Source organism: Perognathus longimembris, chromosome 3 (genome assembly GCF_023159225.1).
Source record: "Perognathus longimembris pacificus isolate PPM17 chromosome 3, ASM2315922v1, whole genome shotgun sequence".
In the NCBI taxonomy this organism is placed as follows: domain Eukaryota; kingdom Metazoa; phylum Chordata; class Mammalia; order Rodentia; family Heteromyidae; genus Perognathus; species Perognathus longimembris.
Window position 1 is genome coordinate 69,916,512 of NC_063163.1, and position 25,510 is coordinate 69,942,021.

Sequence of the window (25,510 nt, forward strand, 5' to 3'; positions counted from 1 at the left end):
TATGGGAAAGGATCTTTACCAACACAGCAACAGACAAAGGCCTAATATCTGTCATCTACAGAGAACTCAAAAAACTAAGCCCCTCCAAGCCCAATAAACCTATTAGGAAATGGGCAAAGGAGCTAAAGAGAGACTTCACAAGAGAAGAGATAAAAATGGCAAAGAAACACATGAGGAAATGTTCAACATCCCTGGCAGTAAAGGAAATGCAAATAAAAACAACCCTGAGATACCACCTCACCCCAGTTAGAATGGCCTATACTCTGAACTCAGGAAACAACAAATCCTGGAGGGGTTGCCGGGAAAGAGGAACCCTTCTCCATTGTTGGTGGGAGTGCAAATTAGTACAACCACTTTGGAGAACAGTATGGAGGTTTCTCAAAAAGCTCAATATAGACCTACCCTATGACCCAGCCATACCACTCCTAGGCATCTATCCTAAACAGCAAGTCCCAAGATATCAAAAAGGTATTTGTACTTCCATGTTTATCGTGGCACAATTCACAATAGCCAAAATATGGAAACAACCCAGATGCCCCTCCACAGATGAATGGATCCAACAATATGGTACTTGCACACAATGGAATACTACATAGCGATTAGGAATGGTGAAATATTGTTATTCACAGGGAAATGGTCAGAACTCGAACAAATAATGTTGAGCAAGACAAGCCTAGAACACAGAAAACAAAGGGGCATGATCTCCCTTATATATGATTGTTAAGAAAGGGAGATGGAGAGACAGTAGAAACCAAGTCCATGAAACCAAAAACTGCTTGTCAAATAGTATTCCCCACAGGATTGGGGCAGCGACCCAACAGTATGTAACTAAAACCAAACAATTACTCAACATATAAAGGTCAAAAATTGACCCCTCAGGGGAATACAATAGCTCAAATGCTATGTATGTGCGTTCATATAAGACTACTGTCGACATATTGTCCAATATTGACATTAAATTTAAAGCCCTAGGCGAACTTTTCTTGGGCGTGGCCACGTGGCTACTGTATATATTCTTGATACATTGTATATTGTATATATGTCTACCTGACCTAGAGAAGGGATAGAAAAACAGGGCATAAGATATCACAAGAAATGTACATACTGCCCTACTATGTAACTGTACCCTTTTTGCACAACACCTTGTCAAAAAAATTGTGTTCAATTAATAAATAAATTAAATTTAAAAAAATGTAGTGTCCTTCTTTGTCTTTTTGAGTTGATTTTAATGAGAAGTTCAGCTTGTCTGAGATCAGGATGGCTACACCTGCCAGTTTGGTAGGTGCGTTTGCTTGGAAGATCTTGCTCCATCCTTTCATTCGGAGCCTGTTTTTATCCCTTGCTGTAAGATGGGTCTCTTGTAGACAACAGATGACCACTTTTTGTTTGTGGATCCACTCTGCTAGTCTGCTCCTCTTTATCGGAGAGTTTATACCATTTATATTCAAAGAGATCAAGGATATGAGTGTTTTTTCCCCTTCCATTTTCCTGTTAGACTGTTTTTCCTCTGTTTTTTTTTTTTTCTTGTCTTTAGTGTGCTGTTCTTTCTGTTGGGTTCTGGCTATTGTAGTTTTTTTCTGTTTCTGTCTGTGTGTCTTGTACGATTTCTGTTCGGTGGGGTTCCCCTCTTAGCATTCGCTGTAGGGCTGTTTTTTTTTTTTTATTCACATACTCCTTTAGATCCTCTTTGCTATGGAAAGATCTGGTTTTTCCCTCAAATATGAACTCTAGCTTCGCTGGATATTTTATTCTGGGTTGGCACTTGTTGGCCTGTAGGACTTGGATGGTGTTCTTCCATTCTCTTCGCGTGTGGTAGGTTTGTGTGGAGAGGTCTGCTGTCATTCGGATCCTTTTCCCATTGTAATAAATTTCTTTCTTCACTTTGGCTGAATTCAAAATTTGCTCTTTATTCTTGAGATCTGTAGTCTTGATTATTATGTGCCTGGGGGAGGATTTTCTAGGGTCTGGTCTGCCAGGCGTCCTATAGGCTTCAGTTACCTGGGTGAGGTCCCTTGTGAGATTGGGGAAGTTTTCTGCAATCACTTTGTTGAAAATATGTTGAAGCCTTTTGCTCTGGTATTCAGCTCCTTCTTCTATTCCAATTATGCGCAGATTATATCTCTTGTCTTTGTCCACTAGCTCCTGGATTAGTCTGCCCTGGAGCTTTACTGTTTCTTGGAGTGTGGTAATTTCTGGTCGTTGTCGGCTGCATCATCGTCCAAGAAAGAGATTCTGGCTTCAATATGGTCAATTCTTTGTGCTGTGGATTGAAGTGTGGAGTTTATGATGTCAGGGAGCTATTTATGGTTGCCAGATCAGCGCTGATCGTGGAAATTTCTTCCTTTAAAGAGTTGTATTTTAGATCTATTTTTTCGCGCATTTCGCTTCTCAGATGTTAAGATCTTCTTTAACGGAGGTTTGCACTCTATCCATTTTTGCTTCCATTTCTTTCTTGGTTTCCTGAAGGTCCTTCAAGACTTCCATTCTAAACTCCTGGAATTGTTTTGTGATTTTTTTTTTTTGCCAGTCCTGGGCCTTGAACTCAGGGCCTGAGCACTATCCCTGGCTCCTTTCTGCTCAAGGATAGCACTCTGCCAACTTGAGCCACAGTGCCACTTCTGGCCATTTTCTATATATGTGGTGCTGGGGAATCGAACCCAGGGCTTCATGTATACAAGGCAAGCACTCTTGCCACGAGGCCATATTCCCAGCCCCTGTTTTGTGATTTTGTTCCTGAGGCTTTCCATCATTTCTATGGTAGCCTCGGTTGCTTTTTTATTCTCCATCTCCTCTTCAGTCGTACTGCTTTTTGGAGCTGGCAAGTTGGCTTGCCCTTTCATGTAGTTTGCAATATTTCTTTGTGATTTGCACATCTAGGGATCTGGTAGGTGGTTTCCTTGGGTTGGCTTTGTGGTGGTTCCCGCTGGTCTGTCAGTGGGAGACTTGTTTGTGTCCTGGCTCTGGGTTTGAGTTTGGCTGTTGAACCTAACTGCCCAATGGGTGAGCGTGACCGTCTTGGTTGTTGCTGGGGTGGTCACCCTCACTGCACTTGGGGGTGGATAGGTTCTGTGTCTTTCTCTGTAGGATAGTGTCCTGCCGCTGTGCTTTGCTGACCCTAGTGTGCCCCTGGTTGGGGTTTGCAGGTCTCTGATTCAGCGTGGTGTGGAGGCTTTTCTCTTCTTTGGTTCTTTTTTCCACTCGGCACCTTGGTCAGAGGAGCTCACCTCTCAGATTAAGATTTGCCGATGCGAGGAGGTTCGCCCACCTGTGTGGGTTGCTCCGGGGCCGATGTTGTTGAGGGGCAGCCCACCCACCTGTGCAAGATGCGCCTAGTAGAGCGGGCGCTGCTGCAGGGGGGCCCTGCCCACCTGTGCAGAGTGCGCCTACCAGAGCGGGCACTGCTGCCTGGGGCCCTGCCCACTTGTGCGAAGCTCCTGCAGAGGTTTGGGCAGGAGGTCCTCTTGCTGGAGGGCTAGCACGCTGGCCCACGCTGGCCCTCCGGGGGGGGGGGCGTGCTTGCCCACTCTAGTGCTTCCTCTGGGGTTGTGCTGCCCCGAGCTGTTGGAGGGTGCTTGTGCCTTCTCGCGAGTTTGCTGTGGGGGGCCGGTATGGGTAAGCCCCAGCTGGGCCAAGTGTCCAGGCCCGGGTGGGTGCCCACAGACTCTGTGTCTCAGCTGCGAGGGGGGCGTGTGTTCCAGCCCAGTGAGCCTGTGACTGCTGTTAAAAAAATCCGTGAGGACCAGGCGCCTCAGGTGGGGCTTCCAATGCCCACCAGTCTCCGGGTCCCTGTTAGGGAGGGGGCGGGGCCGGTGCATCCTGGCTCAGGCTCCTCTGCTGCCTTGGCGCTGCTCCGCCCCTTCTAGCTCCTGTGTCCTGCCAGAGTCTGTAGGGACCTTTTGCCACCTGATTTGTGACTGACTCCTTTGTTCCCTCGGGGTAGGGAGGGGGAGGGAGGGAGCTCTAGCTTCTTTGTAGGTTTTGGGTCTCTGCTAGAGCTGGTCTCCCATGGGGGAGGGGGGGTAAGGGTAATGGGGAACTTACTGGTCCTGGATTGTGTGAGTGTCCTGCACCACTGTGGGCTTTTCGGGGCTGTGGTGCTGGGGTACCGTGATCGGTCGTTTGGTGGTGGTGGCCCTGGCTCTCCCCGTCTGCACCGCCCAGTTCCCCTGCTGCTTACGTCTGATCCCAGCTGTTCGGTCCCACAGCTCCGGTGTCTCTGTCGGTCTGCACTCAGTTCTGGGGTCTGTGGAGCTCCTGCCGTCTGGACTCTGCGCTCCTGGTGTGACTTTTCAGCAGTTGGTTTGCTGGCACCGGGTCCCCTTCATTCATATTTTCTAATGATTCACCATGACAAGCAGCTCTGCATGTGCTCACTGACCATTTGTAAATCTACTTAGCAGACATCCTTAGCCCACTTTATATACTCGAGTGATATGATTTGCTGTTGTCAGGTTCTAGTTGGCCATTTTAAACTCAGTATCTTATTTTCCTCCTCATCAGTTTTAGGAATTTTCTATGTACTCTAACTATGAATCCTTTACATGAAAGATGATATGGAGGGCTGGGAATGTGGCCTAGTGGCAAGAGTGCTTGCCTCGTATACATGAAGCCCTGGGTTTGATTCCTCAGCACCACATATATAGAAAACAGGCAGAAGTGGCGCTGTGACTCATGTGGTAGAGTGCTAGCCTTGAGCAAAAAGAAGCCAGGGACAGTGCTCAGGCCCTGAGTTCAAGCCCAGGACTGGCAAAACAAAACAAAAAAAAATGAAAGATGAGATGGAAGGGAATTAAAAATAGCCAATCAATCCATAAAGAAAGGTATGACTGATGGGGTTGTCCCGCCCACAAAGGGAAGTTTCGTGAGGTCACTTGATGAATGTGATCCCTAGCCTATGACTGGCCCTTTGGCCAGCCCCCTTTCTTTCCCGCCATTACTTCTATATAAGTGCCCTTCCATATTAAAGTCTTTGAGACGCTTCCCACCACCGCAGCGTGTCCCTGATGCCTTCCTTTTCGCCTCCGCCCTTGGTAACATGTGAGGGGACTGGGGGGAGGGGAGGCTTCAGCAACCCTTCCTCAACTTAGCGCTTGCCCATGTGAGCACGCCTTTGGCCTTCCGCTGGCGGAGGGCCAGGCTGAGTGCTCTTTCATAGAGTTTGTGGTTACCATTCTCCCCGTGGGGGGAGAAAGGGATCGTCCAGATCCCAACATATGACAAAGTCAAGCACCAGTGGCTCTCATCTGTAATCCTAGCTACTCTGAGATCTGAGGATTTCGGTTCAAAGCCAGCTGGGGCAGAAAGTCCATGAGTCTCTTCTCTCCAATTAATCACACACAAAAAAGCTAGAAGTAGTATTATGGCTCTGTGGTAGGGTGCTAGTCTTGAGCAAAAGGAGCCTAGAGAGAGTGCCCAGGCCAAGTCCAAGTCCTAGGACTGGCAAAAAAGAAGAAGGAGGAGGAGGAGGAGGAGGAGGAGGAGGAGGAGGAGGAGGAGGAGGAGGGAGGGAGGGAGGGAGGGAGGGAGGGAGGGAGGGAGGGAGGGAGGGAGGGAGGGAGGGAGGGAGGGAGGGAGGGAGGGAAAGAAGGAAGGAAGAACAGACTTAGCCATCAGGGAAATGAAAATCAAAACACCATTAGTCAGAGTGCTGGTGGCTCACACCTGTAATCTGAGGACCACAGTTCAAAGCCAGCCCAGGCAGGAAATTCTGTGAGATTCTTATCTCCAATAATCACCAAAAAGTCAGAAATGGAGCTGTGACTCAAGTGTAGAGCCACTAGCCTTGAGCACAAAAGCTCAAAGAGAGCATGCGGGCCCTGTGTTCAAGCCCAAGTACCAGCACACACACAATTTTTAATTTAAAATCGCAGAGAAAAGGTTTCTGATCATCCTAAGTGTGAAATAAATATGAGCGATTCTGAATCCATCCCCACTCTCAAGTCAGCAGAAATTTCTAGAATTCAGAAAAATGGCAAATCAAGATGGAAGCCTGGGTTCAGAAGAGGTGTTTCTGGGAACATTGGAAGATGGGGGTGGGGCATGGCTACTGGACTCTCACCTCTTCTCTCTGCTGAAGAGGCCGCACCTGCTCATCTGTCTCTGGAACACCAGGACCTTAAGACCCCTACAGAGGTGGGTCCAAGCTTTGCCTGCCCCCACCTCCCAGCCTCTTCTGGTTCTGATACCAACTTTCTTCTTTCTCTTCCTCAGTGAGAAGAGATTCAGGGAGTTGGGAATAAAGGCTGTGATTTTCAGCAGCCCGGGGCACCAAGGGACAGCAGCGACCTCCCATGACTCCAACACAATGAAGGAGCCTCAGCTAGGCCTCCTGAGTGAGGCTAGCCTGGGACTTGGGTGTGGGGTGAAGGGACTGGAGGAACAGCTCATATGTGAGTCTTGCCCTGATTGATACTTTCCACATTCAGATGAGGAGAAGCTGATCACCAGTGGTGCCTGATATTCCTTGAACACCTCTGCCTGAGCACAAGCGGGCAGCTCCTTGGCAGATACTTACTCTTGGGGGAGGGTGACAATCTGATCTCTGGAAATCTGGGTGCTTGGAACTGAGTGCTCAAATACTGGACCTTTGAGTGTTAGAAGAGCAAAAGTTGAGATCTTGCTTCCTGAGGTGATTTTTGTTTTGGGGTGTGTGTGTGTGTGTGTGTGTGTGTGTGTGTGTGTGTGTGTATGAGAGAGAGAGAAAGAAAGAGAGAGAGAGGCGCTAGTATTAGGGCTTGAACTCAGGGCCTAGATGCTGTCCCTGAGCTTTCTGTGCCCAAGACTGGTGCTCTACCACTTGAGCCACAGCTCCACTTCCAGTTTTTGAGTGGTTAATTGAAGATGAAAAGTCTCATGGTCTTGGGGCTGGGAATATGGCCTAGTGGCAAGAGTGCTTGACTTGTATTCACGAAGCCCTGGGTTCGATTCCCCAGCACCACATATATAGAAAATGGCCAGAAGTGGCGTTGTGGCTCAAGTGGCAGAGTGCTAGCCTTGAGCAAAGGGAAGCCAGGGACAGTGCTCAGGCCCTGAGTCCAAGGCCCAGGACTGGCAAAAAAACAAAACCCAACAACAACAACAAAAGTCTCACGATCTTTCCTGCCTGGACTGGCTTTGAACCATGGTCCTCAGAGCTCAGCCTCCTGAGTAGCTAGGATGACAGTCGTGAGCCACAGGCTCCTGGCTGGGGGGAAGAATGCTGTCCCTGGCAGGGATAAGACAGTCCCTGGCTTTCTGTGTCCCACAGGGTATCTGGGTCGCGGCCACACCCCTCTTGTGCTGAAGCTCCTCTTCTTCCTCTTCTTCTTTGGGCTCCTGCTGGCCATTCTTGTCCACAGTAAGGAGAGGACTGAGGGGTGGGGATGTGTGGCCTGGCAGGGCCAAGAGGGAGGTGGACCTGGAGCTGTGATCAAATCCATCAGAGGCTTCTAGAGGCTTCTGGGGATGAGGAGAGAGGAAAGAAGGGGGAGGGAAGCGGGAGGAGCAAGAGAGGGAGGGAAGAGCTGAGGAGGGAGGGAGGGTGGAAGGGAAGGGGACCATCCATACCCTGTGGTTTCAGCCTAGTTTGGAGTCCAGATTTCTTTATCCTCAAATGTGATCACGCAAAACCAACTCAGAAACGATGAGTGTGTGTGTGTGTGTGTGTGTGTGTGCGTGCTAACACACAGTAGGTGCTTTATGAACACAGTGGGGGGTTTTGTTGTTGTTTGCTTTTGTCTTTGTGGTGGTGGTGGTGGTACACAGTCTTCAAGGTCTGCAGCAATGAAGGACAGTCCAAGCAAGAGGCGATCTACCAGAAGATGAGCAACCAGACACTTGGGGTGCTAGTGGAACTTCAAGGTTTGAGAAGGTCTCTCTTCCCTTACATAACCGCCCCCCCCATCCTTGTTGAGGTTCAATTTCCCTCATCTGCAAGTAGAAACACTTCATAACAGGTAGTATGCCCAGGGCTCACACATGTAGTAGGTGCACAACTGATCTTCTGCCTTCCACTCTGGATTTGCAAGACCTTACTTGTCACAATCTTGGGCCCAGACTCTGAGATTCTCCCTAGCTAACAGGAGGGTCAGGATGTGGAGAGGGGAATGGCATCAAGAGAGGGCAGAGATAGAACAAGGCTGTCCATGCAGGAGTCCACCCTTCCTCCCCCAGACCACTTGTGCCGGCCCTGCCCCTGGGAGTGGACATCCTTCCAAGGAAACTGTTACTTCTTCTCCAAGTCCACCCGAAACTGGGCCAATTCTGTCATTGCCTGCCAGGAAATGGGGGCCCAGCTGGTTGTCATCAAAAGTCACAGGAATAGGTAAACCTGGTGGGGGACTCCATCCTCCTTTGGAGCCCTGCATCAGGTCACACTGTCTGGTTGTTCAGATATGGCATTCTAGATGAAAGGCTGAGGCCTACTGCAACTAGAAAGAGAAGAAGAAGTGAATGGGGGAGAAAAGTCCCAAGTGTGTTTCAGGGGGAACACACTCATGTTTTAATATGAATGAATGCTCTGGGAGAAATCTTTTCTTTTTAAGTGTGTGTGTCGGGAGGGGGGGTGGTGATTGCCAGCTGAGCATCGGGGGCTCACATCTGTCATCCTAACTACTCAGCAGGCTGAGATCTGCCAGCTGAGACAGAAAAGTCCATGAGACGCTTATCTTCAATGAACCAGCAGGAAGCCAGAAGTGGCACTGTGGCTCTTGTGGTAGAGCACTCGAATTGAGTGAAAAAGCTCAGGGACAGCACCCAGGCCCTAATTTCAAGTCCTACGACTTGCACCAAAAAAAAAAATTCCATTGCTTTGCTGGCCAATTTTAACAACTTGCTCTCTGAGGGGGGAAAAAATGTTGTGAGCCAGGCACTGGTGGCTCACTCCTGTCATCCTAGCTACTCAGGAGGCTAAGGTTTGAGCATCACAGTTCGAAGCCAGCCTGGGCAGGCAAGTCCATGAGACTCTAATCTCCAATAAAGTACTCAGGAAAAGGCAGAAGTGGAGCTGTGGCTCATATGGTAGAGCACTAGCCTTGAGCAAAAGCAGCTCAGTGTCAGCACCCAGGTCCAGAGTTCAAGCTCCAGTACAAGCACAAAAGAAAGAAAAGTAACACATACCTTTTACCAATTACCCTGATATAAATTTTGATATTGCCAGCCTGGCTGAGGCCAAGCTACCAAGGGGAGTTTCATTCAATGTAGAGCTGCACATCAGTGACAGTTGAGGCCATGTTGAATCCCCACTAAACCCAAGGATCAGAAAACCTGTGTGTGCATAGGCAGTTTATTCCTACCGTGTTGTTGGTGTTGGTGTTGGTATGTGATACATGTTCCAGGTACAAGTTAGGACACATCTACACATGGGATAGAGAAAGAAGAGAGGGGATTCAGACCTCCAGAACACTTATGAAGATTTATGTTTTCCAACACTATGAAGGTCAGACTACTGAATGGTAGCACACTCTCTCCCTTCCCAGAATTTTTTGCAACTGATTTCCAAGAATAAAGGACACACAGGATGGGGATGTCAGACCTGAACAAGGAAGCCATGTGGCACTGGGTGGATGGCTCACCCCTGTTGCATGCGTAAGTCTTGTGCGAATGTCTGACAGAGTTGGGTGGGATTCCAGTACTCTGACTTGAGCTATGTTTGGAGGTAGGGTCCCCCATTCCAACCCCCAGGCACCTTTGACAGTCTGTGACATTTACAGAGAGAAAAAAGGAAGCCCTTGCCCTCCACCACAGTGGTGCTGTCGCTCAAAGTGGTAGAGCACTGACCTTGAACAAAAAGAGCTCAGGGACAGTGCTTAGGCCCTGAGTTCAAGCCCCAGGACTAGCAAAAAAAAAAAAAAAAAAAAAAGCAATATCTCTATGCCCAGGTGAAGACGGGATGGCAGGCACCTAGATTGTCATCATCAAAGCTGCAGGAGGAGCTGGGGGAAGGATCTGAAATGTAGCATATTAATAGGTAATCTCCCCAAGGTGACATGTTAGCTGGGCACCAATGGTTCACACCTATCACCCTAGCTGTTCAGGAGGTTGAAATCAAAGGATCCTAAATCAAAGTCAGCCATGGGGAGGAAAATCCATGAGACTCTTCATCTCCAATTAGCCAGAAAAAGAAGTTGGAAGTGGAACTGTGGCTCAAGGGGTAGAGCGCCATCCTTGAGCACGAAAACTCAGGGACAGTGCTCAGGACCTGACTTAAGCCCCAGTACCAGGATGTGCATGCATGCATGAGTGTGCACACACACACACACACGCTCCATCTAAGGGTCTTGCTGTCTGCAGCTTCATCAAGTACTGGAACCCGCCCTCAGGAGCCCAACAACCTAGGGGAAGAAGACTGGGGGGAGAGGGAGCACGCCCACCTAGATGCCTTGCACCATTAAGAAGCGGTTCTAGCTCGCCCCGCCTATTTTCCCAACCCTGGAGCAGCGTGGCTGTTAGCCCCACCTGCATTTCAGGTCTGGAACCGGAAAGGCGGCTCTCACCAGCCTCGCCTCCCAGCCTTGGGACCACGTGTAGCCAAGATGGCCGCCGGTGGTGAACCCGGAGGCGGTCCTGTGGGGCGTGATATAGATGTAGGCCGTCCTTAGGGAGGTCCCTCCGCCCTCCACTCTTGAGGGACAGCCCCAGGCCGGCACTCATAGCCCCTAGCTAGGTACGCTACACCCCTCCCTTTCCTGCCACCATCTGGCCTTTATAAATGTGGTTCCCCCCTTAATAAAGCGGAGAATGTGTGACATCCCCCTGGATGGTCTGAGTGTCCTTCCGCCGAAGGGGGGCTGGGTGCGGGCGGTTCACAACTCTACCTTGGCTCGCCCGGTGGGGTACGCTCCCTGCCTCTCCCTCTGGCCAGGAGAGCGCTGGGAGCGAAGGACCCTGGCATGTGTGGAGTTTGACGGCAGTGGGTGGAATGATGACAACTGTAAGGCCAACAACTTCTGGATCTGCAAAAAAACCTGCAACTTCCTGCCCCACAATCCCACAATCCCTTGCAGCTCCATCCTTCCACCCTGCCTGCTGGTGGTAGAAACATCTATACTTGATGCCTATTCTTTATCCCGAGCTGTTTGTGTTGAGATCTTCTGGACTCTAAACTCATTGTTCTGGACTCTTCTCTGTAGGACTCCTGGGCCCCTTTGGAGCTGGACCACTGAGCTCTTTTCTCCTCTGTTTTCCAGGTTCCAGGTTCCTCTTGGCCTAGTGGTTGTGGTAGGGCATCTTTGCAGGTTAATGGAAGTGGCAGGTGTAGGATACATGCATGTGCTGGGTGTGTTCCATGAAACCAGCTCCATTCTCTTTGCTGGGGCCAAAGGGTTTGCATTTCATGTGGAAGTACCAACCCAGCCCATGTGGCATCAAACTAAATCTAGTCCTTCCTTCCACCCAGTTAACTTCCATCCACCTCCTCATACACCTGTGCCACGGGACCTTTTCTGATTGTTCCTAGTGCATCCCCAAAGCTACAAGTACCAAGTAATAGATTCCCAGTCAGTAACTATTGGAGCCAGGCACTGGTAGCTCAGGTCTGCAATCCTAGCTACTCAGGAGGCTGAGATCTGGGATCATGGTGCAAAGCTCCGGCAGGAAAGCTCATAAGACTCCTATCTCCAATGAACCACCAGAAAACCTGAAGTGACACTCTGGCTTACAGTGGTAGAATGTTAGCCTTAAGTGAAAGAACACAGGGACAGCACTCAGGCCCTGAGTTCAAGCCCCATGACAGACAAAAGAAAGAGAGAGAAAGAGAGAGACAAAGTCAAAAATATTCTGACATGGGGAGGAGGGAGCAGAAATGGAAGAAAAGTGAACAAATGCAGTCATTGTATTCAGACACTACCTGGAAAATGAACTGTGAAGCTTGTGGGAAACCTAGGGGAAGTGAAGGAAGGGGTGACACTGTCCAAGAAAAATTGTACTCATTACCTTACCTGGACCTGTGGAATTATAACTACTCTCTATGTAACTCCTTAATCATAACAGCAAAATTATACTTTAAAAATTGTTCTGCCAACAACAACTCCCAAAAGAACAGCCCCGTTAGGAGTTAGGGTTCAGAGGGTGATGAATGCATAGGGTGCCAGAAGGTAGCCCATCTAGACAAGCCAGGGGCACCACATGCAACCTCCTTACTCTCTCACTTGCTGTATGATGCATCACTTACATTTGTCTGTCTGAGCTGTAGCCTTTAGAATGAATCAATAAGTATAAGCAAGGTGAGTGTGTGTGTGTGTGTGTGTGTGTGTGTGTGTGTGTGTGTGTGTGTGTACTGGGGCTTGAACTCAGGCCGGCTTGGGTTCTGTCCCTTAATTTTTTTTTTTTGCTCAAGGCTGGTGCTGTACCACTTTGAGCTACAGCTCCACTTCTTATTTTCTAGTGGTTAATTGGAGATAAGAGTCTCATGGGGGCTGGGAATATGGCCTAGTGGCAAGAGTGCTTGCCTCGTATACATGAAGCCCTGGGTTCGATTCCCCAGCACCACATATATAGAAAATGGCCAGCAGTGGCACTGTGGCTCAAGTGGTAGAGTGCTGGCCTTGAGCAAAAAGAAGCCAGGGACAGTGCTCAGGCCTTGAGCCCAAGCCCCAGGACTGGCAGGGGAAAAAAAAAAAAAGAGTCTCATGGACTTTTCTGCCTAGGCTGGCTTTGAACCGTAATCCTCAGACCGCAGCCTCCTGAGTAGCTAGGACTTATAGGTACAAGGCACCAGCGCTTGGCTCTTCATTTTACCAAAGAAAGACTTTGCCTATTTCATTTCTAAGTAAGACATCCCTGGAAGTGATTGCTTATCAAAAAAAGCTTTCCTGGGCTGGGGATATAGCCTAGTGGCAAGAGTGCCTGCCTCGGATACACAAGGCCCTAGGTTCGATTCCCCAGCACCACATATACAGAAAACGGCCAGAAGCGGCGCTGTGGCTCAAGTGGCAGAGTGCTAGCCTTGAGCGGGAAGAAGCCAGGGACAGTGCTCAGGCCCTGAGTCCAAGGCCCAGGACTGGCCAAAAAAAAAAAAAAAAAAAAAAAAAAAGCTTTCCTGGCGTCTTTGTGTCTAAGCATGTAAATCTCCTGCTTATCATTTTTTTTTGTTTTCTTGTTTTGTTTTTAGTGAGAAATGAGTGTTAGCTAGCTAGATCTCTTAGCTATCAGGTGAAGGAAACCAAAATAAGACCAGGAAGGACATCAGCCCTTGGGATATGATTAGAAAACTTCCAAATGTGCAAAGCGATCTAATGCATTGTCTGTGAGTACACATGTATACACACGCATGTGTATCTATCTATACACACACATACACACAAATGTATATTACTTTTTGCATCATAAACCTCTTTGGAAGGGAAGTTTGGACAGAGGGGGAGGGAAGGAAATAGAAAAATCAAGCCACAGATAGAGGGGTGGGGACACTACTGTTTGTTAGGATGTATTTTCTTTAAAGAAGATCTGAAATATGTCACGATGTCAAAACTCTATAAAGCAGAAGGAAAGGCAGGCAGATTTCCTTTTCCTCTCTTTTGGTCTTATCTTTTGCATGCTGGGTTGTTTTTCTTAGTTTTTTTTTTTTTTCATAAGAAAAGTCAAAGCTGAGCTGGACACTGGTGGCTCATGCCTAAAATCCCAGCTACTCAGGAGGCTAAGAGTTGAGGATCATGGTTTGAAGTCATCCCAGGCAGGAAAACCCTGAAGACTTTTACCACCAGTTAACCACCCAATAAGTCGGGAGTAGAGCTGTGTCTCAAGTGACAGAATACTAGCCTTGAGTACCAAAGATCAGGGACAGTGTCCAGGCCCTGAGTTCAAGCCCCAGGACTGGCACAAAAAAAGAGAAAGTCAAAGCTGAAACCAATTACAACACCCAAAGAGTAGCTTGCCCTGTTCATTGAACTGGGTTTTCTGGCCCTCCTAAGCCTCTGATTCTTTCCCCTGTTCCCCCTCCCCCCACAATCCCAGCCCTGGTCAGTCATAGGGCTTGAATTCAGGGCCTGGGTGCTGTCCTTGAGCTCTTTTTACTCAAAGCTAATGGCTCTATCACTTTGAGCCACAGCACCACTTCAGGTTTGGGGGGGTGGGGAAGGGGTTGGGATTTTTTTGGTTTCTTTTTGCCAGTCATAGGGCTTGAATTTTGGGCCTTTGCCCTGACCCTAAACTTATTTTGCTCAAAGCTAGCACTCTACCACTTAAGACACAGTGCTACTTCTGGATTTTTTGAGTAGTCTATTGGAAATAAGAGTCTCATGAATTTTCCTGCCTGTGCTGGCTTCAAACTGCAGTACTCAGGCTGGGGATGTGGCTTAGTGGTAGAACACGTGCCTAGCATGCATGAAGCCCTTGGTTCAGTTTCTCAGTACCACGTAAGTAGAAAAAGTCGGAAGTGGTGCTGTGGCTCACATGGTAGAGTGTTAGCCTTGAGCAAAAGAAACTCAGGGGCAGTGCCCAGGCCCTGAGTTCAAGCCCCAGGACTGGAGAAACAAAGAAAAAAAAACCCAAACAAACAAAAAAATGTGATCCCTTAGATCTCAGCTTCCTGAGTAGCTAGGATTACAGACATGAGCCACTGGCACCCAGCCTGATCATAGTTTTTAAAAAACATTCTCTACTCATCATGGCTCCAAGAAATAGGTTTCCCTTAGCTGTGTTAGGCAGGGAGGGAGGTCAGTGGTTTGTGACCAGCCTTAAACCTGGATCCTCCCACTTCCACTAGCCACATGGAAAGTTCTGGACAAGGGAAAGGGGTGGGCAGTCTTTTGGTTTGCTGGCTAAGTTGGACAGTCTACCATGCTTCCTCAAGGCAACTTTAGCTCTAGGTATAGAAAACAGATACCCACTTCCCTTCCCTTTGTCTTTGCTTAGGGATGCCCTGTCCTCCCCCTCCCCTGCCACATGTCCTCCTTTTTTCTGTCAGTGTGTGTATGCCAGTCCTGGGCTTGCACTTAGGGCCTAGTACTCTATGACTTGAGCCACAGCTCCATGTTTGGCTTTTCAGGTGGAAATAAGAATCTCATGTATTTTCCTGCCTGGGCTGGCTTCAAACCACAATCTTCAGATCTCAGCCTCCTAAGTAGCTAGGATGACAAGCATGAGCTACCAATGCCCAGATCCTTAGCTTTTTTACTCATGGCTAGTACTCTATCACTTAAACCACAGCTCCACATTCAGCTTTTTGTGCTGGTTAATTGGAGATAAGTCTTTCCTAGACTGACTTCGAATTGTGGTCTTTCTGTTCTTGTCTTTTTGGTACTCTAAGAGCCTGCTGTATCTGTAGGTCTACCTCTTTCTTAAGAGTTGGGAGAATTTTCTGTTACTTATTTTATTGTATATAGTTTTTCTGCTGGTTCAGCTCACACCTCTTCTTCTATGCCCATTATCCATATGTTTGGTCTTTTAGTGTGGCTCTTCTATGTTCTAATCGTACTTATTATTTTTAATTTATTGTTGTCTGCATGTTCTAATTCATTTTTACTGGTTGCTCACACCATGATGTTATGCCTTCAAATTGGAATTGCTCTAACCTTTTTTGTGCCTGTCCTGGGGCTTGAATCCAGGGCTTAAGAGCTATCCCTGAGCTTTTTGCTCAAGGCTAGCACTCTACCACTTGAGCCACAGCTTCACTTCCTGCTTTTTGGTGGCTAACTAGCGATAAGAGTCTTATGGGGATGCATAAGAGGACCAAGGAGGAAATGAAGTGAGAGAGAGTCAGCCACTAGAATAGTCAAATGCTTGTATGATGATGCACTTAGAAAGTTGAGTGTATAATTGCTTTATATGTCCCCTCTTCCCCTGAAAATTAGATGTTACATTCTGGGAGCCAAAGGAATATGATTAAAAATAAGATCTGAGGTAGAATGGTAAAGATTGAAAATAAGCTATTAGTATCCCATGAGGGAAAGAGCCATGCCTATTGTGAACTGACAAAAAGCACAGGTTTCTGGTTTTGTTTTTTTGTCAATCGTGGGCCTGGCACTCTCTGAACTCTCTGCTCAAGGCTAATGCTCTACCACTTTGAGCCATAGCGCCACTTCTGATTTTTTGGTGATTAATTGGAGATAAGAGTCTCACAGACTTTGCTGCCCAGGCTGGCATTGAACCATTGTCCTAAGACCTTAACCTCCTAAGTAGCTAGGATTACAGGTGTGAGCCATTGGCAACTGGCTAAGAATAGGGTTTTGGATGTCAATGAGTATGTCACTATGGCTAGATGAATACAACCTAAATTTTGACCAGACATATGGAAAGTGTGTGCCTAATGTTTATATTTTCTTCACCAATTGAACTTTTATGTCTGTTAAAAGTGAGAATTAAAATCATGGTGAATAGTTGATTAAAGAGGACACAAAATGAGCGCTTGGATACATTTCAAGAGAATAACAAATAAATTGCTACACGTAATAAGAAAGACAATGAAGAATATGAAAGCATATTATAAAGAGATAGAAATACTGAAGAAAAAAAACTTGAAGCTCTAAAGATGAATTACAAGTCAAGCTGAATTGAGAACCTTAACAAAGTGGGACCAGCCAGGCACTGGTGGCTCACACCTATAATCTCAGCTACTCAGGAGGCTGAGATCTAAAGATCACAATTCAAAGCCAGCTTGGCAGGAAAGTCTGTGAGACTCTTTAATTAATCACCAAAAAAGCAAGAAGTGGAGCTGTGGCTCACATGGTAGAACACCAGCTTTGAGTGAAAAAAACAAGTGAGATTGTGAGGGCCTGAGTTCAAGCACCAATACAGGCACAAACACAAATAACTTGCTTTTTAAATTATATCTTTGATATGTAAGGATCTGTCTCCTCTGATCAATTTCCTTAAAAATGTTAGCACCACAGAGGAATAAATTCATGTATTTTACTGGGCCAGGCATGGTAGTACATGTCTATAATCTCAGCTACTCAGGAGGTAGAGATGGGAAGATCAAGATTCAAGACCTGTTTGAGTAAAAGTCAGCAAGACCTTATCTCAAAAACAAGCCAGGCACTGGTGCCTCACACCTGTAATCCTAGCTACTCAGGAGGCTGAGATCTGAGGATCATGGTTCGACGCCAGGCTGGGCAGGAAATTCCATGAGACTCTCCAATGAATCACCAGAAAGCTGGAAGTGGCACTGTGGTTCAAAGTGGTAGAACACTAGCCTTGAGCCAAAGAGCTCATGGACAGTAAGCAGGCTCTGAGTTCAAGCCCCACAACCAAAAAAAAAAAAAAAAACCCCACCAAAAAACCCACCTCAAGCCATAAGCAGGTGGTTCTGGTTCACACCTACAATACTAGCTACTCAAGAGGCTGAGACTCAATGGGATGTAGTCTGAGGTCAGAAAAATGCAGAAAAGTATGAGACTCTGTCTCTAAAATCACCAGCAAAAAGTAGGGCTGGCAACCCTGAGATACCACCTCACCCCAGTTAGAATGGCCTATACTCTGAACTCAAGCAACAACAAATGCTGGAGGGGGTGCGGGGAAAGAGGAACCCTTCTCCATTGTTGGTGGGAGTGCAAATTAGTACAACCACTTTGGAGAACAGTATGGAGGTTTCTCAAAAAGCTCAATATAGACCTACCCTATGACCCAGCCATACCACTCCTAGGCATCTATCCTAAACAGCAAGTCCCAAGATATAAAAAAGACATTTGTACTTCCATGTTTATCGCTGCACAATTCACAATAGCCAAAATATGGAAGCAACCCAGATGCCCCTCCACAGATGAATGGATCCAAAAAATATGGTACCTATACACAATGGAATACTACATAGCGATTAGGAATGGTGAAATATTGTTATTTGCAGGGAAATGGTCAGAACTTGAACAAATAATGTTGAGCAAGACAAGCCTAGAACACAGAAAACAAAGGGGCATGATCTCCCTGATATATGACTGCTAAGAAAGGGAGCCGGAGAGACAGTAGAGACCAGGTCTAGACATGAAACCAAAAACTGCTTGTCAAATGGTATTTCCCACAGGATTGGGGCAGCGACCCAACAGTATGTAACTAAAACCAAACAACTACTCAACATATAAAGGTCAAAAATTGACCTCTCAGTGGAATACAATAGCTCAAAACCTGTGTATGTACGTTCATATAAGACTACTGTCGACATATTGTCTAATGTCGACATTAAATTTAAAGCCCTAGGTGAACTTTCTTGGGCGTGGCCACGTGACTACTGTATATGTTCTTGATACATTGTATATTGTATATATGTCTACCTGACCTAGAGAAGGGAAAGAAAAACAGGGTGTAAGATATCACAAGAAATGTACACACTGCCCTACTATGTAACTGTACCCTTTTTGCACAACACCTTGTCAAAAAAAATTGTGTTCAATTAATAAATAAATTTTTTTAAAAAAGTAGGGCTGGATGCATGGCTCAAAGATTACCAGTTGTGAGCAAGCAAGCTGAGTAAGTGTGAGCCTCTGAGGTCAAGGCCTACTATCACCAGGAAAATTCCTGGTGTGGTAGTTCATACCTATAGTTGGAAGCCGGAGGTAGAAGGATATCCATCCATTCAAGCTGGGTGCCAGTGGCTCATGCCTGTAATCCTAGCTACTCAAGAGGCAATCACGGTTCAAAGCTGGCTCAGGCAAGAAAGTCTGTGAGATTCTTATCTTCAATTAACTACCAAAAAAGCCAGAAGTGGAGCTGTGGCTCAAGTGGTATAGCCTTGAGCAAAGAAGCGCAGGGACAGCACCCAGGCCCTGAGTTCAAGCCCCAGGACCATCAAAAAATATATATATTCTTCTTCAATAGAAGGCCATCCTGAGCAAAAAGCACAAGAAATTATTTAAAAACAAAAACAAAAGGGATTGGGAATGTAGCTTAGCGGTAGAGTGCTTTCCTGACATGTGTGAAGTCCTGGGTTTGATTCCTCAGTACCACATAAACAGAAAAAGCCAGAAGTGGCGCTGTGGCTCAAGTGGTAGAGTGCTAGCCTTAAGCAAAAGAAGCTCAGGGACAGTGCCCAGGCCCTGAGTTCAAGCCACTGGACTGGCAAAAAAGAAAAAGAAAAAACTAAAAGCAAAAGGCCTGGGACTTGGCTTAAGTTGTAGATTACTCAGTTACCAAGCTGAAGTTTAATCCTCATAATGCAAAATCTACAAAGTAATTTTTATCATTTACTTATCTGTTTATTTATTTGTTTGTTTATGTCAGTTGTGGGGCTTGAACTCATGGCCTTGGTATTATTCCTGAGCTCTTTTGCTCAAAGCTAGCACTCTACCACTTTGAGCCACAGCACCACTTCTGGTTTTCTAGTGGTTAATTGGAGATTAGAATCATGGACTTTTCTGCCTGGGTTGGCTTTGAACCATGATCCTCAGATCTCAGTCTCCTGAATAGGATTACCGATGTGAACCACCAGCACCCAGCTACAAAGTAAATTTATTTTGCTCATTGATTTGCTCTAAATCTCGAGTAATTTCTGGCATATGATAGGTGTTCAATACTTTTTGGCAGAATGGATGAAAGTTTAGGTTTTAGGGTTTGTTTGTTTTTCTGATGTTGTATTTCCTGGTTGTTGTTGTTGTTTTCTTTTTGTCTGAGATGGGAACTCAAACTCAATATCTGACAATTTGGCTCATTGTCTGGTGCTCTATCACCTGAGTCACACCTCCCACACCTTCTTTTATTTTTAGTTTTTGACATCCAGTCTTGCTGTATTGCCCAAGCTGACCCTCAACTCCTGGGCTCAACCTACCTCTGAACTCCTGGCTCAAACTTCTCAGTTCCTGGGACTACAGGTGTCTGCACCCAGTTCATTTTGTGTTGTTGTTGTTGTTGTTGTTTTTTTTAAAAAATGAGTCTGAGACAGTGCAAAGTTTGACATACATGACCTCATTGTTTTATCATGGTGTCCCTTGGAGGGGGCCCTGCCATTACTCCCCTGTCTCACTGAGGAGGAGAAAACAGATAACTGTTTCTAGAAACCATATCCTATTTACAACTCCACTCAGCCATCCAGTCATAGCCCAGTCCAGTCCACTAGGATTGACCAATGAAAGAGTTCCTGTCCTCAGGAATTGAAAGAGGAAATGGGAAGGAAGGGGAAGGAGGTAGTGGCTGGGGTGCAGCCAGGAGCTACATTTATTCCTACCCAAAGCCAGGCAATTGAAACATCATGGACACTATCAGATATAGTAAGTGGTGCAGTGGGCCCAAGGAGGTCCCCAGAGGTACAATCAATAAGATTGTTTCATTAACCCCCCCCCTTCAGTCCCTCTTTCCTAGTGTCTTGGTTTTGATGAGGGAGGGGAAGGGAAGATGCAGGAAGACCCAGGATATTGGTGCAGGAAAAATAGCACAGCCAGAAGACTCAAACTAAGCACCAGTAAAGGGCTGTGAGATGAGTGAGTTGCTTAACTTCTCTGAACCTCAGTCCTGGAGGAGCCTGGAGATGGTCTATGTTCTACTAGGGCGCTGGGGATGCTGGGAAAACTTCAGACAAAGACTTTTCTTCCTGGCCTTGGCTCTCCTGATGGCCACAGTCCTGTGGGCCTTCATCCTGAGTGTCCTGATGTCAAAGGGTGAGTGACTTCTGTTTGTTGTTGTTGTTGTTGTTGTTGTTGTTGTGTACTAGGGCTTGACCTCAGGGTCTGGGTGCTGTCCCTGAGCTTTTGTTGCTCCAGGTTTGGCACGCTACTGCCTGAGCCACAGCTCCACTTGAGTTTTTTTGTGTGTGTGCTTCACTGAAGAGAGTCTCATGAACTTTCCTGCTTGGGCTAGCTTTGAACCTGGGTCCTTAGATCTCAGCTTCCTGAGTGGCTGACAGGTGTAAGCCACAGGTGCCCGGTGTCAGTGACTTCAGAATGAGGACAAGTTGTGTCTCTTCCCTCTTGGGGGGCCTGTAAACTTGCCCCCTCCATAGTGCCCAGATCTGGATGTGAGGGTGAGTGAGTGTGAGTACAGCAAGTACCAGGTTTGTGTGCACACGAGTGTGCTCCTGTATGGGTGCATATCCTGGTGTTTGTCACATACATTGTGTGTGCTGCACACTGACCCTCACACCCCCTGGGTGAGGTGGTGTCCCCAGGTCCCCTGGCTGTGCCCTTAGCAGCCTCTCTCTGTAGCCTCCACAGAACACACGGTGCTGCTCGGCCACCAGGACCTGCTGAGGATGAACGGTGTGTGCAGTGTGGTGTCACCTGGGTCCTGAGGGGGGGGAGGGGGATAGGAGTGGGGATGGGGGACCTGGGATTCTGAGACAGGGCAGAAGTGGGGGTAAGGTGTTCCCTGAGTCGCCCCAGGTGACTTGACAGTCAGGGTGCTGTTTGTTCCAGCCTCAGAGCAGGGTGTGATGCTGGGTGCCTTGAAGGAGGAAGTCGGAACCTGCAAGAACTGCTGTGAGAGGGCGTTGGCTGCTGGGGGCGCGGCTCAAGTGGTGGGGGCGTGGTTCAGCTACTGTGGGTGTAGCTCAAGTGATAGGGGTGTTGCTCAAGTGATGGGTGTAGCTCAAGGGATGAGGGCTTGGCTCAATGGATGGGGGTGTGGCTTAGGTAGTGAGGGCATGGCTCAATTCCTGGGATGTATGGCTCAACTTGTGGGGGTGTGGCTCATTGGTAGGGCGGGGCTTAAGTGGTGGGTCCTAAGTGGTGGGAGCATGGCTCTCTATGTTAAGAGTGTGGCTAGGTAGTAGGGAGTGTGTCTTAAGGGCTTGGCTCAACTGGAAGGAGTCACAGTTTAGCGGTAGAGATTCTGCCCTGAGTTCAAACCCCAGAAACCTCACAGGGGCTTGCCTGATGGAGGCTGGTGAAGTGAAAGGGTAGCCCTCAGGACAGGCTGATTAGAAAAGTCTGGTGGGGACTCCGGTGGGCTGTCTCAGAAGTCTAGCCCCATCCCCGCAAACCCACTGTGCCCTTCCTAGGCTCATGGACTCAGGTGGAGCTGCACACTGCCCTCTCTAAGCTCCGAGTGTTGCACGCGAAGATGTTAAGTCTAGTGGGCAATGTGAATGAACTACAGGAGCTCGGTGAGAGCCAGCTGTGACTGTGACCACACTCCCACCCAACCTTTTTGAACCCCAAGCCCCTCACACCCTGATTTGTACTTACCTTTATCCTGACCCTCATCTCTTGCCTCTGACCTTAACTACAACTCCTAACCCCAAGGCAGGGCCACAAGTGGATGGATGGAGTCTCACCCACCGTCAGTCTCCTTGTCCCCATGCCATTATTGACCCTGACACCCACTGTGAAATGCTCACAGACATGGGTCTTGACTTTGATCCTAAGCAAAAAAAATTTTAAAAACAAAACAAAACACACACACACACACACACACACACACACACACACACACACACACACCTGGATTTCTTTGATCCTGCAGTGGCCCAGGGCTTGGCTAAAGCAGGCAGGGACCGCGAGGACATCCGCACCGAGCTGTTCCGGGCACTGGAGGCTGCCAAACTCCAGAACTGTGAGCGAGGGAGGGAAGAGGGGCAAGTGGAGATTTGGGGAGGAGGTGGAGGGCAAGGAGGTCTTCTGCCCACCAATCCACAGCCTGGTTACTATGGCTCTACACCCTGCATCCTGAGATCCAGTGCCCTCTCTGTCCCTTCTTGGGGAACAATCCAGCTGTTCATCTTCCTCGCCCACAGGCTCCTGCAATCAGTGCCCCTCGTCATGGCTACCTTTCCAGGGTTCTTGTTACTATTTCTCAGAGCCAAAGGCTGCATGGGAGGTGGCCCAAAGCCACTGTGCAAGCCAGGGAGCACACCTGGTGACCATCAGGGACTTGGAAGAACAGGTGTGTGCAGAAGAGGAGTGTGGCAAAGGAGGGGTGGCAGAAAAGAGTGGCCTGGGTGGGAGGCGGTGTCAGTGGATCCTTGCCAGCTCAGATCTTTGTGCCTTTCCAGGACTTCCTGAATAAGCACACTCGTGGCCAGGGATACTGGCTGGGCCTCAGGGCCGTGCGCCACCGGGGCAAGATTCAGGGCTATAAGTGGTTGGATGGAGTCTCACTCACCTTCAGGTGGGTAGAGAGACATAGGGAGGGGGGCAGATTAGTCCCCAGCGCATCCACTTTTGAGTGTAACTCAGGGACCTCCTAGCTCAGGCTAGATGTTTAGGGGTATGAAGGGTAGACCCCAGGAAACAAGTCTTAGAAAGATACATAGAGGTCCAAGCTCAAGTGTCTAGGACAGACCCAAGCAATGAAAAGGCTAGACTCTGGGAAAGAAGGGAGGAAGGGAGAGAGGGAGGGAGGGAGGAAAGGAGGGAGGCAGGATCTCTTGGTCCATACCCAGCAATAACATGCCCTCCCTCACCACCATGCCTTCTTCCTCTCACTCCCCTCCCCTCCCCCACAATTATCACAGCTACTGGAACACAGGAGAGCCCAACGACTCTCAAAGTCGCGAGGACTGTGTCATGATGCTGCACTCAGGGCTGTGGAACGATGCACCATGTGACAGCGAGAAGGATGGGTGGATCTGCAAGAAGAGAGTCAACTGCTGACCCTGCCCAGGGTCCCAGAGCCACCACCCAGAGCTGCTTCGCTGCCCAGAGCCACACCCACTACCCAGCATCCTGCCCATTGTGCTGGGACTCACCCTCTGTCCAGAGCCACGCCCACCATGTAGCACCACAATCCTTGCCAAAACCATGCCCACTGCCACGGATAGACTCATGTATTTGGCAGATTTGGTTGGCTTGCACACTCCTGGAACTCACTACCAAAGATCTGTGTATATGTGTGTGTGCACACGTGTGCACATGGATGTCAACCTGGGGCTTGAACTCAGGGCCTGGGTGCCCTCCGTAACCTTTTTCACGCAAAGCTAGTGTTCTACCACTTGAGCCACAGATTCACTTTCAAAGATCTTTTTTCAATCCCCGTGGAAAACCACTGAGCCCAACTAAGCCCTGTCAAGTCCTGACTCCTGCATTAGCAATCGTTGCTCCAACTCAAAACCTTCCCTAAATTCCTACTTAACCTAACTTCCACCAATTCCAAAATCCCAGCTCTTGGTCATCTGACCCCCACCTCTCTTCCTAGAGAACAATGATCGAGCTCTTTGGTTTCCCTTCATTCCCCATCCCCAAGGCTGGAAGCTGTCATCACAGCCAGAGGAGGCACTAATAAATGCTTAAGAAATGAACCTAGACTCTCAGCTCTGGTGATCTGTTTGAAGCTTTATCCCAGAGTCCCTAGACAGCTCCCTATAAGTGAGGCCACCTACAGATAGCCCCATGATGCTCCCCAAACCCAGTGGGTGACCCTCCACCAGACAGTTTCCCAGTCTACTCTATTTCTTCCCTCGCCAGTGGTGCAGGGGTTGACTTGGGGAGTTCTGGGCACATAAGGAAGCGTCATAACCAGTCCTTACTCTGGGGATCTCCCTCATTCAGCCCCACTGCTGAGATGACATGCATCCCAACCAAGCCCTTGAGACAGGGAGAGGAGAAACTGCCCTGATTGCTCCCTTCAGCTCAAAACATATAGTTCCTGGAGCTATTAGGAAGGGCAGCCAGGAAACATATCCCAGGAAAGACAGGCTTCTGAGGAATGATGGGAGGTCAGCAAGGTGGCATCAGGAATTGGGAGTGGGGGACAGAGTTTGGGAGATCCAACAAGAAGGCAGTCAGGCTGGACTTTGGAAATCAGGACATATGGCACAACTCACATGGAGATTTAGGTTGTAGACAGCCTGGTTTTCATCACTAGAGACTGAAATTCACCACTTCACCCTGAACTTCCCCAAATTTTCTGACTCTGTCCTAGGGACCTGGGGGCTCTTTGAAACTTTCCAGGACACAGCTACAATAGAAAGTGATAAGCCAGCATCTTTTAGTTCTGTGCAGACCTGAGTCCAAAATTAAAGGCTGTTGGAAGCCACCCCCCCCCAAATGACTGCTCACTACAGCATGGAGCAGGAAGGCTTGTGTACCAATGAACGTACAGAATTTTCCTACTATCTCTTAAACCCCTCTCCTAACCCACAGCTTTACTGCTAATCCATAAATTCATTTGACTTGTCTTTTTAAAAATTCCACACACCTTGAATGGCACAGGGCATCTGGTCTATTATCTCTGAGTATTTTTGGCATAATGTTTTTGTGTTGTTGAATTTTCTGATCTGTAATACCATTTTCCCAGATGATAGTGTCTATGCTCGGTGTGCACCAAAGTTTCCTGTCAGACAGAATAGGATCTTGGGTTGCAATTCTCCAATACTTAACATGGTAGGACATTGTCTTGTTTTTATATATTGTTTTTGTTTTATGTATATTTCAAGGAAATGGTGTGTTTTGTTTTTTGTTTTTGTCTATATTCTTGCTTGGCTTTTTCACTCAACACTGGTGCTCTACCACTTGAGCCACACCTCCACTTCCAGCTTTTTTGTATATGTCCTAGTCCTAAGGCTTGAACTCAGGACCTAGACAGTCCCTGAGCTTTTGGGATCAAAGCTAGTGCTTTACCACTTGAGCCACAGCTCTAGTTCTGGCTTTGATTTTGATGGTTCATTAGAGATAAGAGTCTCACAGACTTTCCTGCCTAGGCTGGCTTAGAACCATGATCCTCGAATCTCAGCCTCCTG

At 47.9% G+C, this 25,510-nt stretch overlaps 2 protein-coding genes across 2 annotated transcripts; both read left to right on the top strand.

Annotated features, from left to right (window-relative positions):
• The first annotated feature begins 3,608 nt into the window (after positions 1–3,608).
• On the top strand, positions 3,609–11,141 carry LOC125347666 (CD209 antigen-like protein 2). The gene is given in 10 exon segments (XM_048340648.1): positions 3,609–3,612; positions 7,247–7,336; positions 8,152–8,302; positions 9,258–9,294; positions 9,456–9,492; positions 9,495–9,564; positions 10,270–10,288; positions 10,290–10,325; positions 10,870–11,010; positions 11,109–11,141. Coding segments are annotated over 10 exon segments (618 nt in total).
• Positions 11,142–20,089: 8,948 nt separating this feature from the next.
• Positions 20,090–23,426, top strand: Clec4g (C-type lectin domain family 4 member G). Its single transcript, XM_048340871.1, has 9 exons — positions 20,090–20,144; positions 20,385–20,495; positions 21,039–21,092; positions 21,249–21,311; positions 21,833–21,937; positions 22,297–22,386; positions 22,568–22,716; positions 22,826–22,941; positions 23,288–23,426. Exons 1-9 carry the CDS (start codon positions 20,090–20,092, stop codon positions 23,424–23,426), a joined length of 882 nt encoding a protein of 293 aa, XP_048196828.1.
• The last annotated feature ends 2,084 nt before the right edge of the window (positions 23,427–25,510 follow it).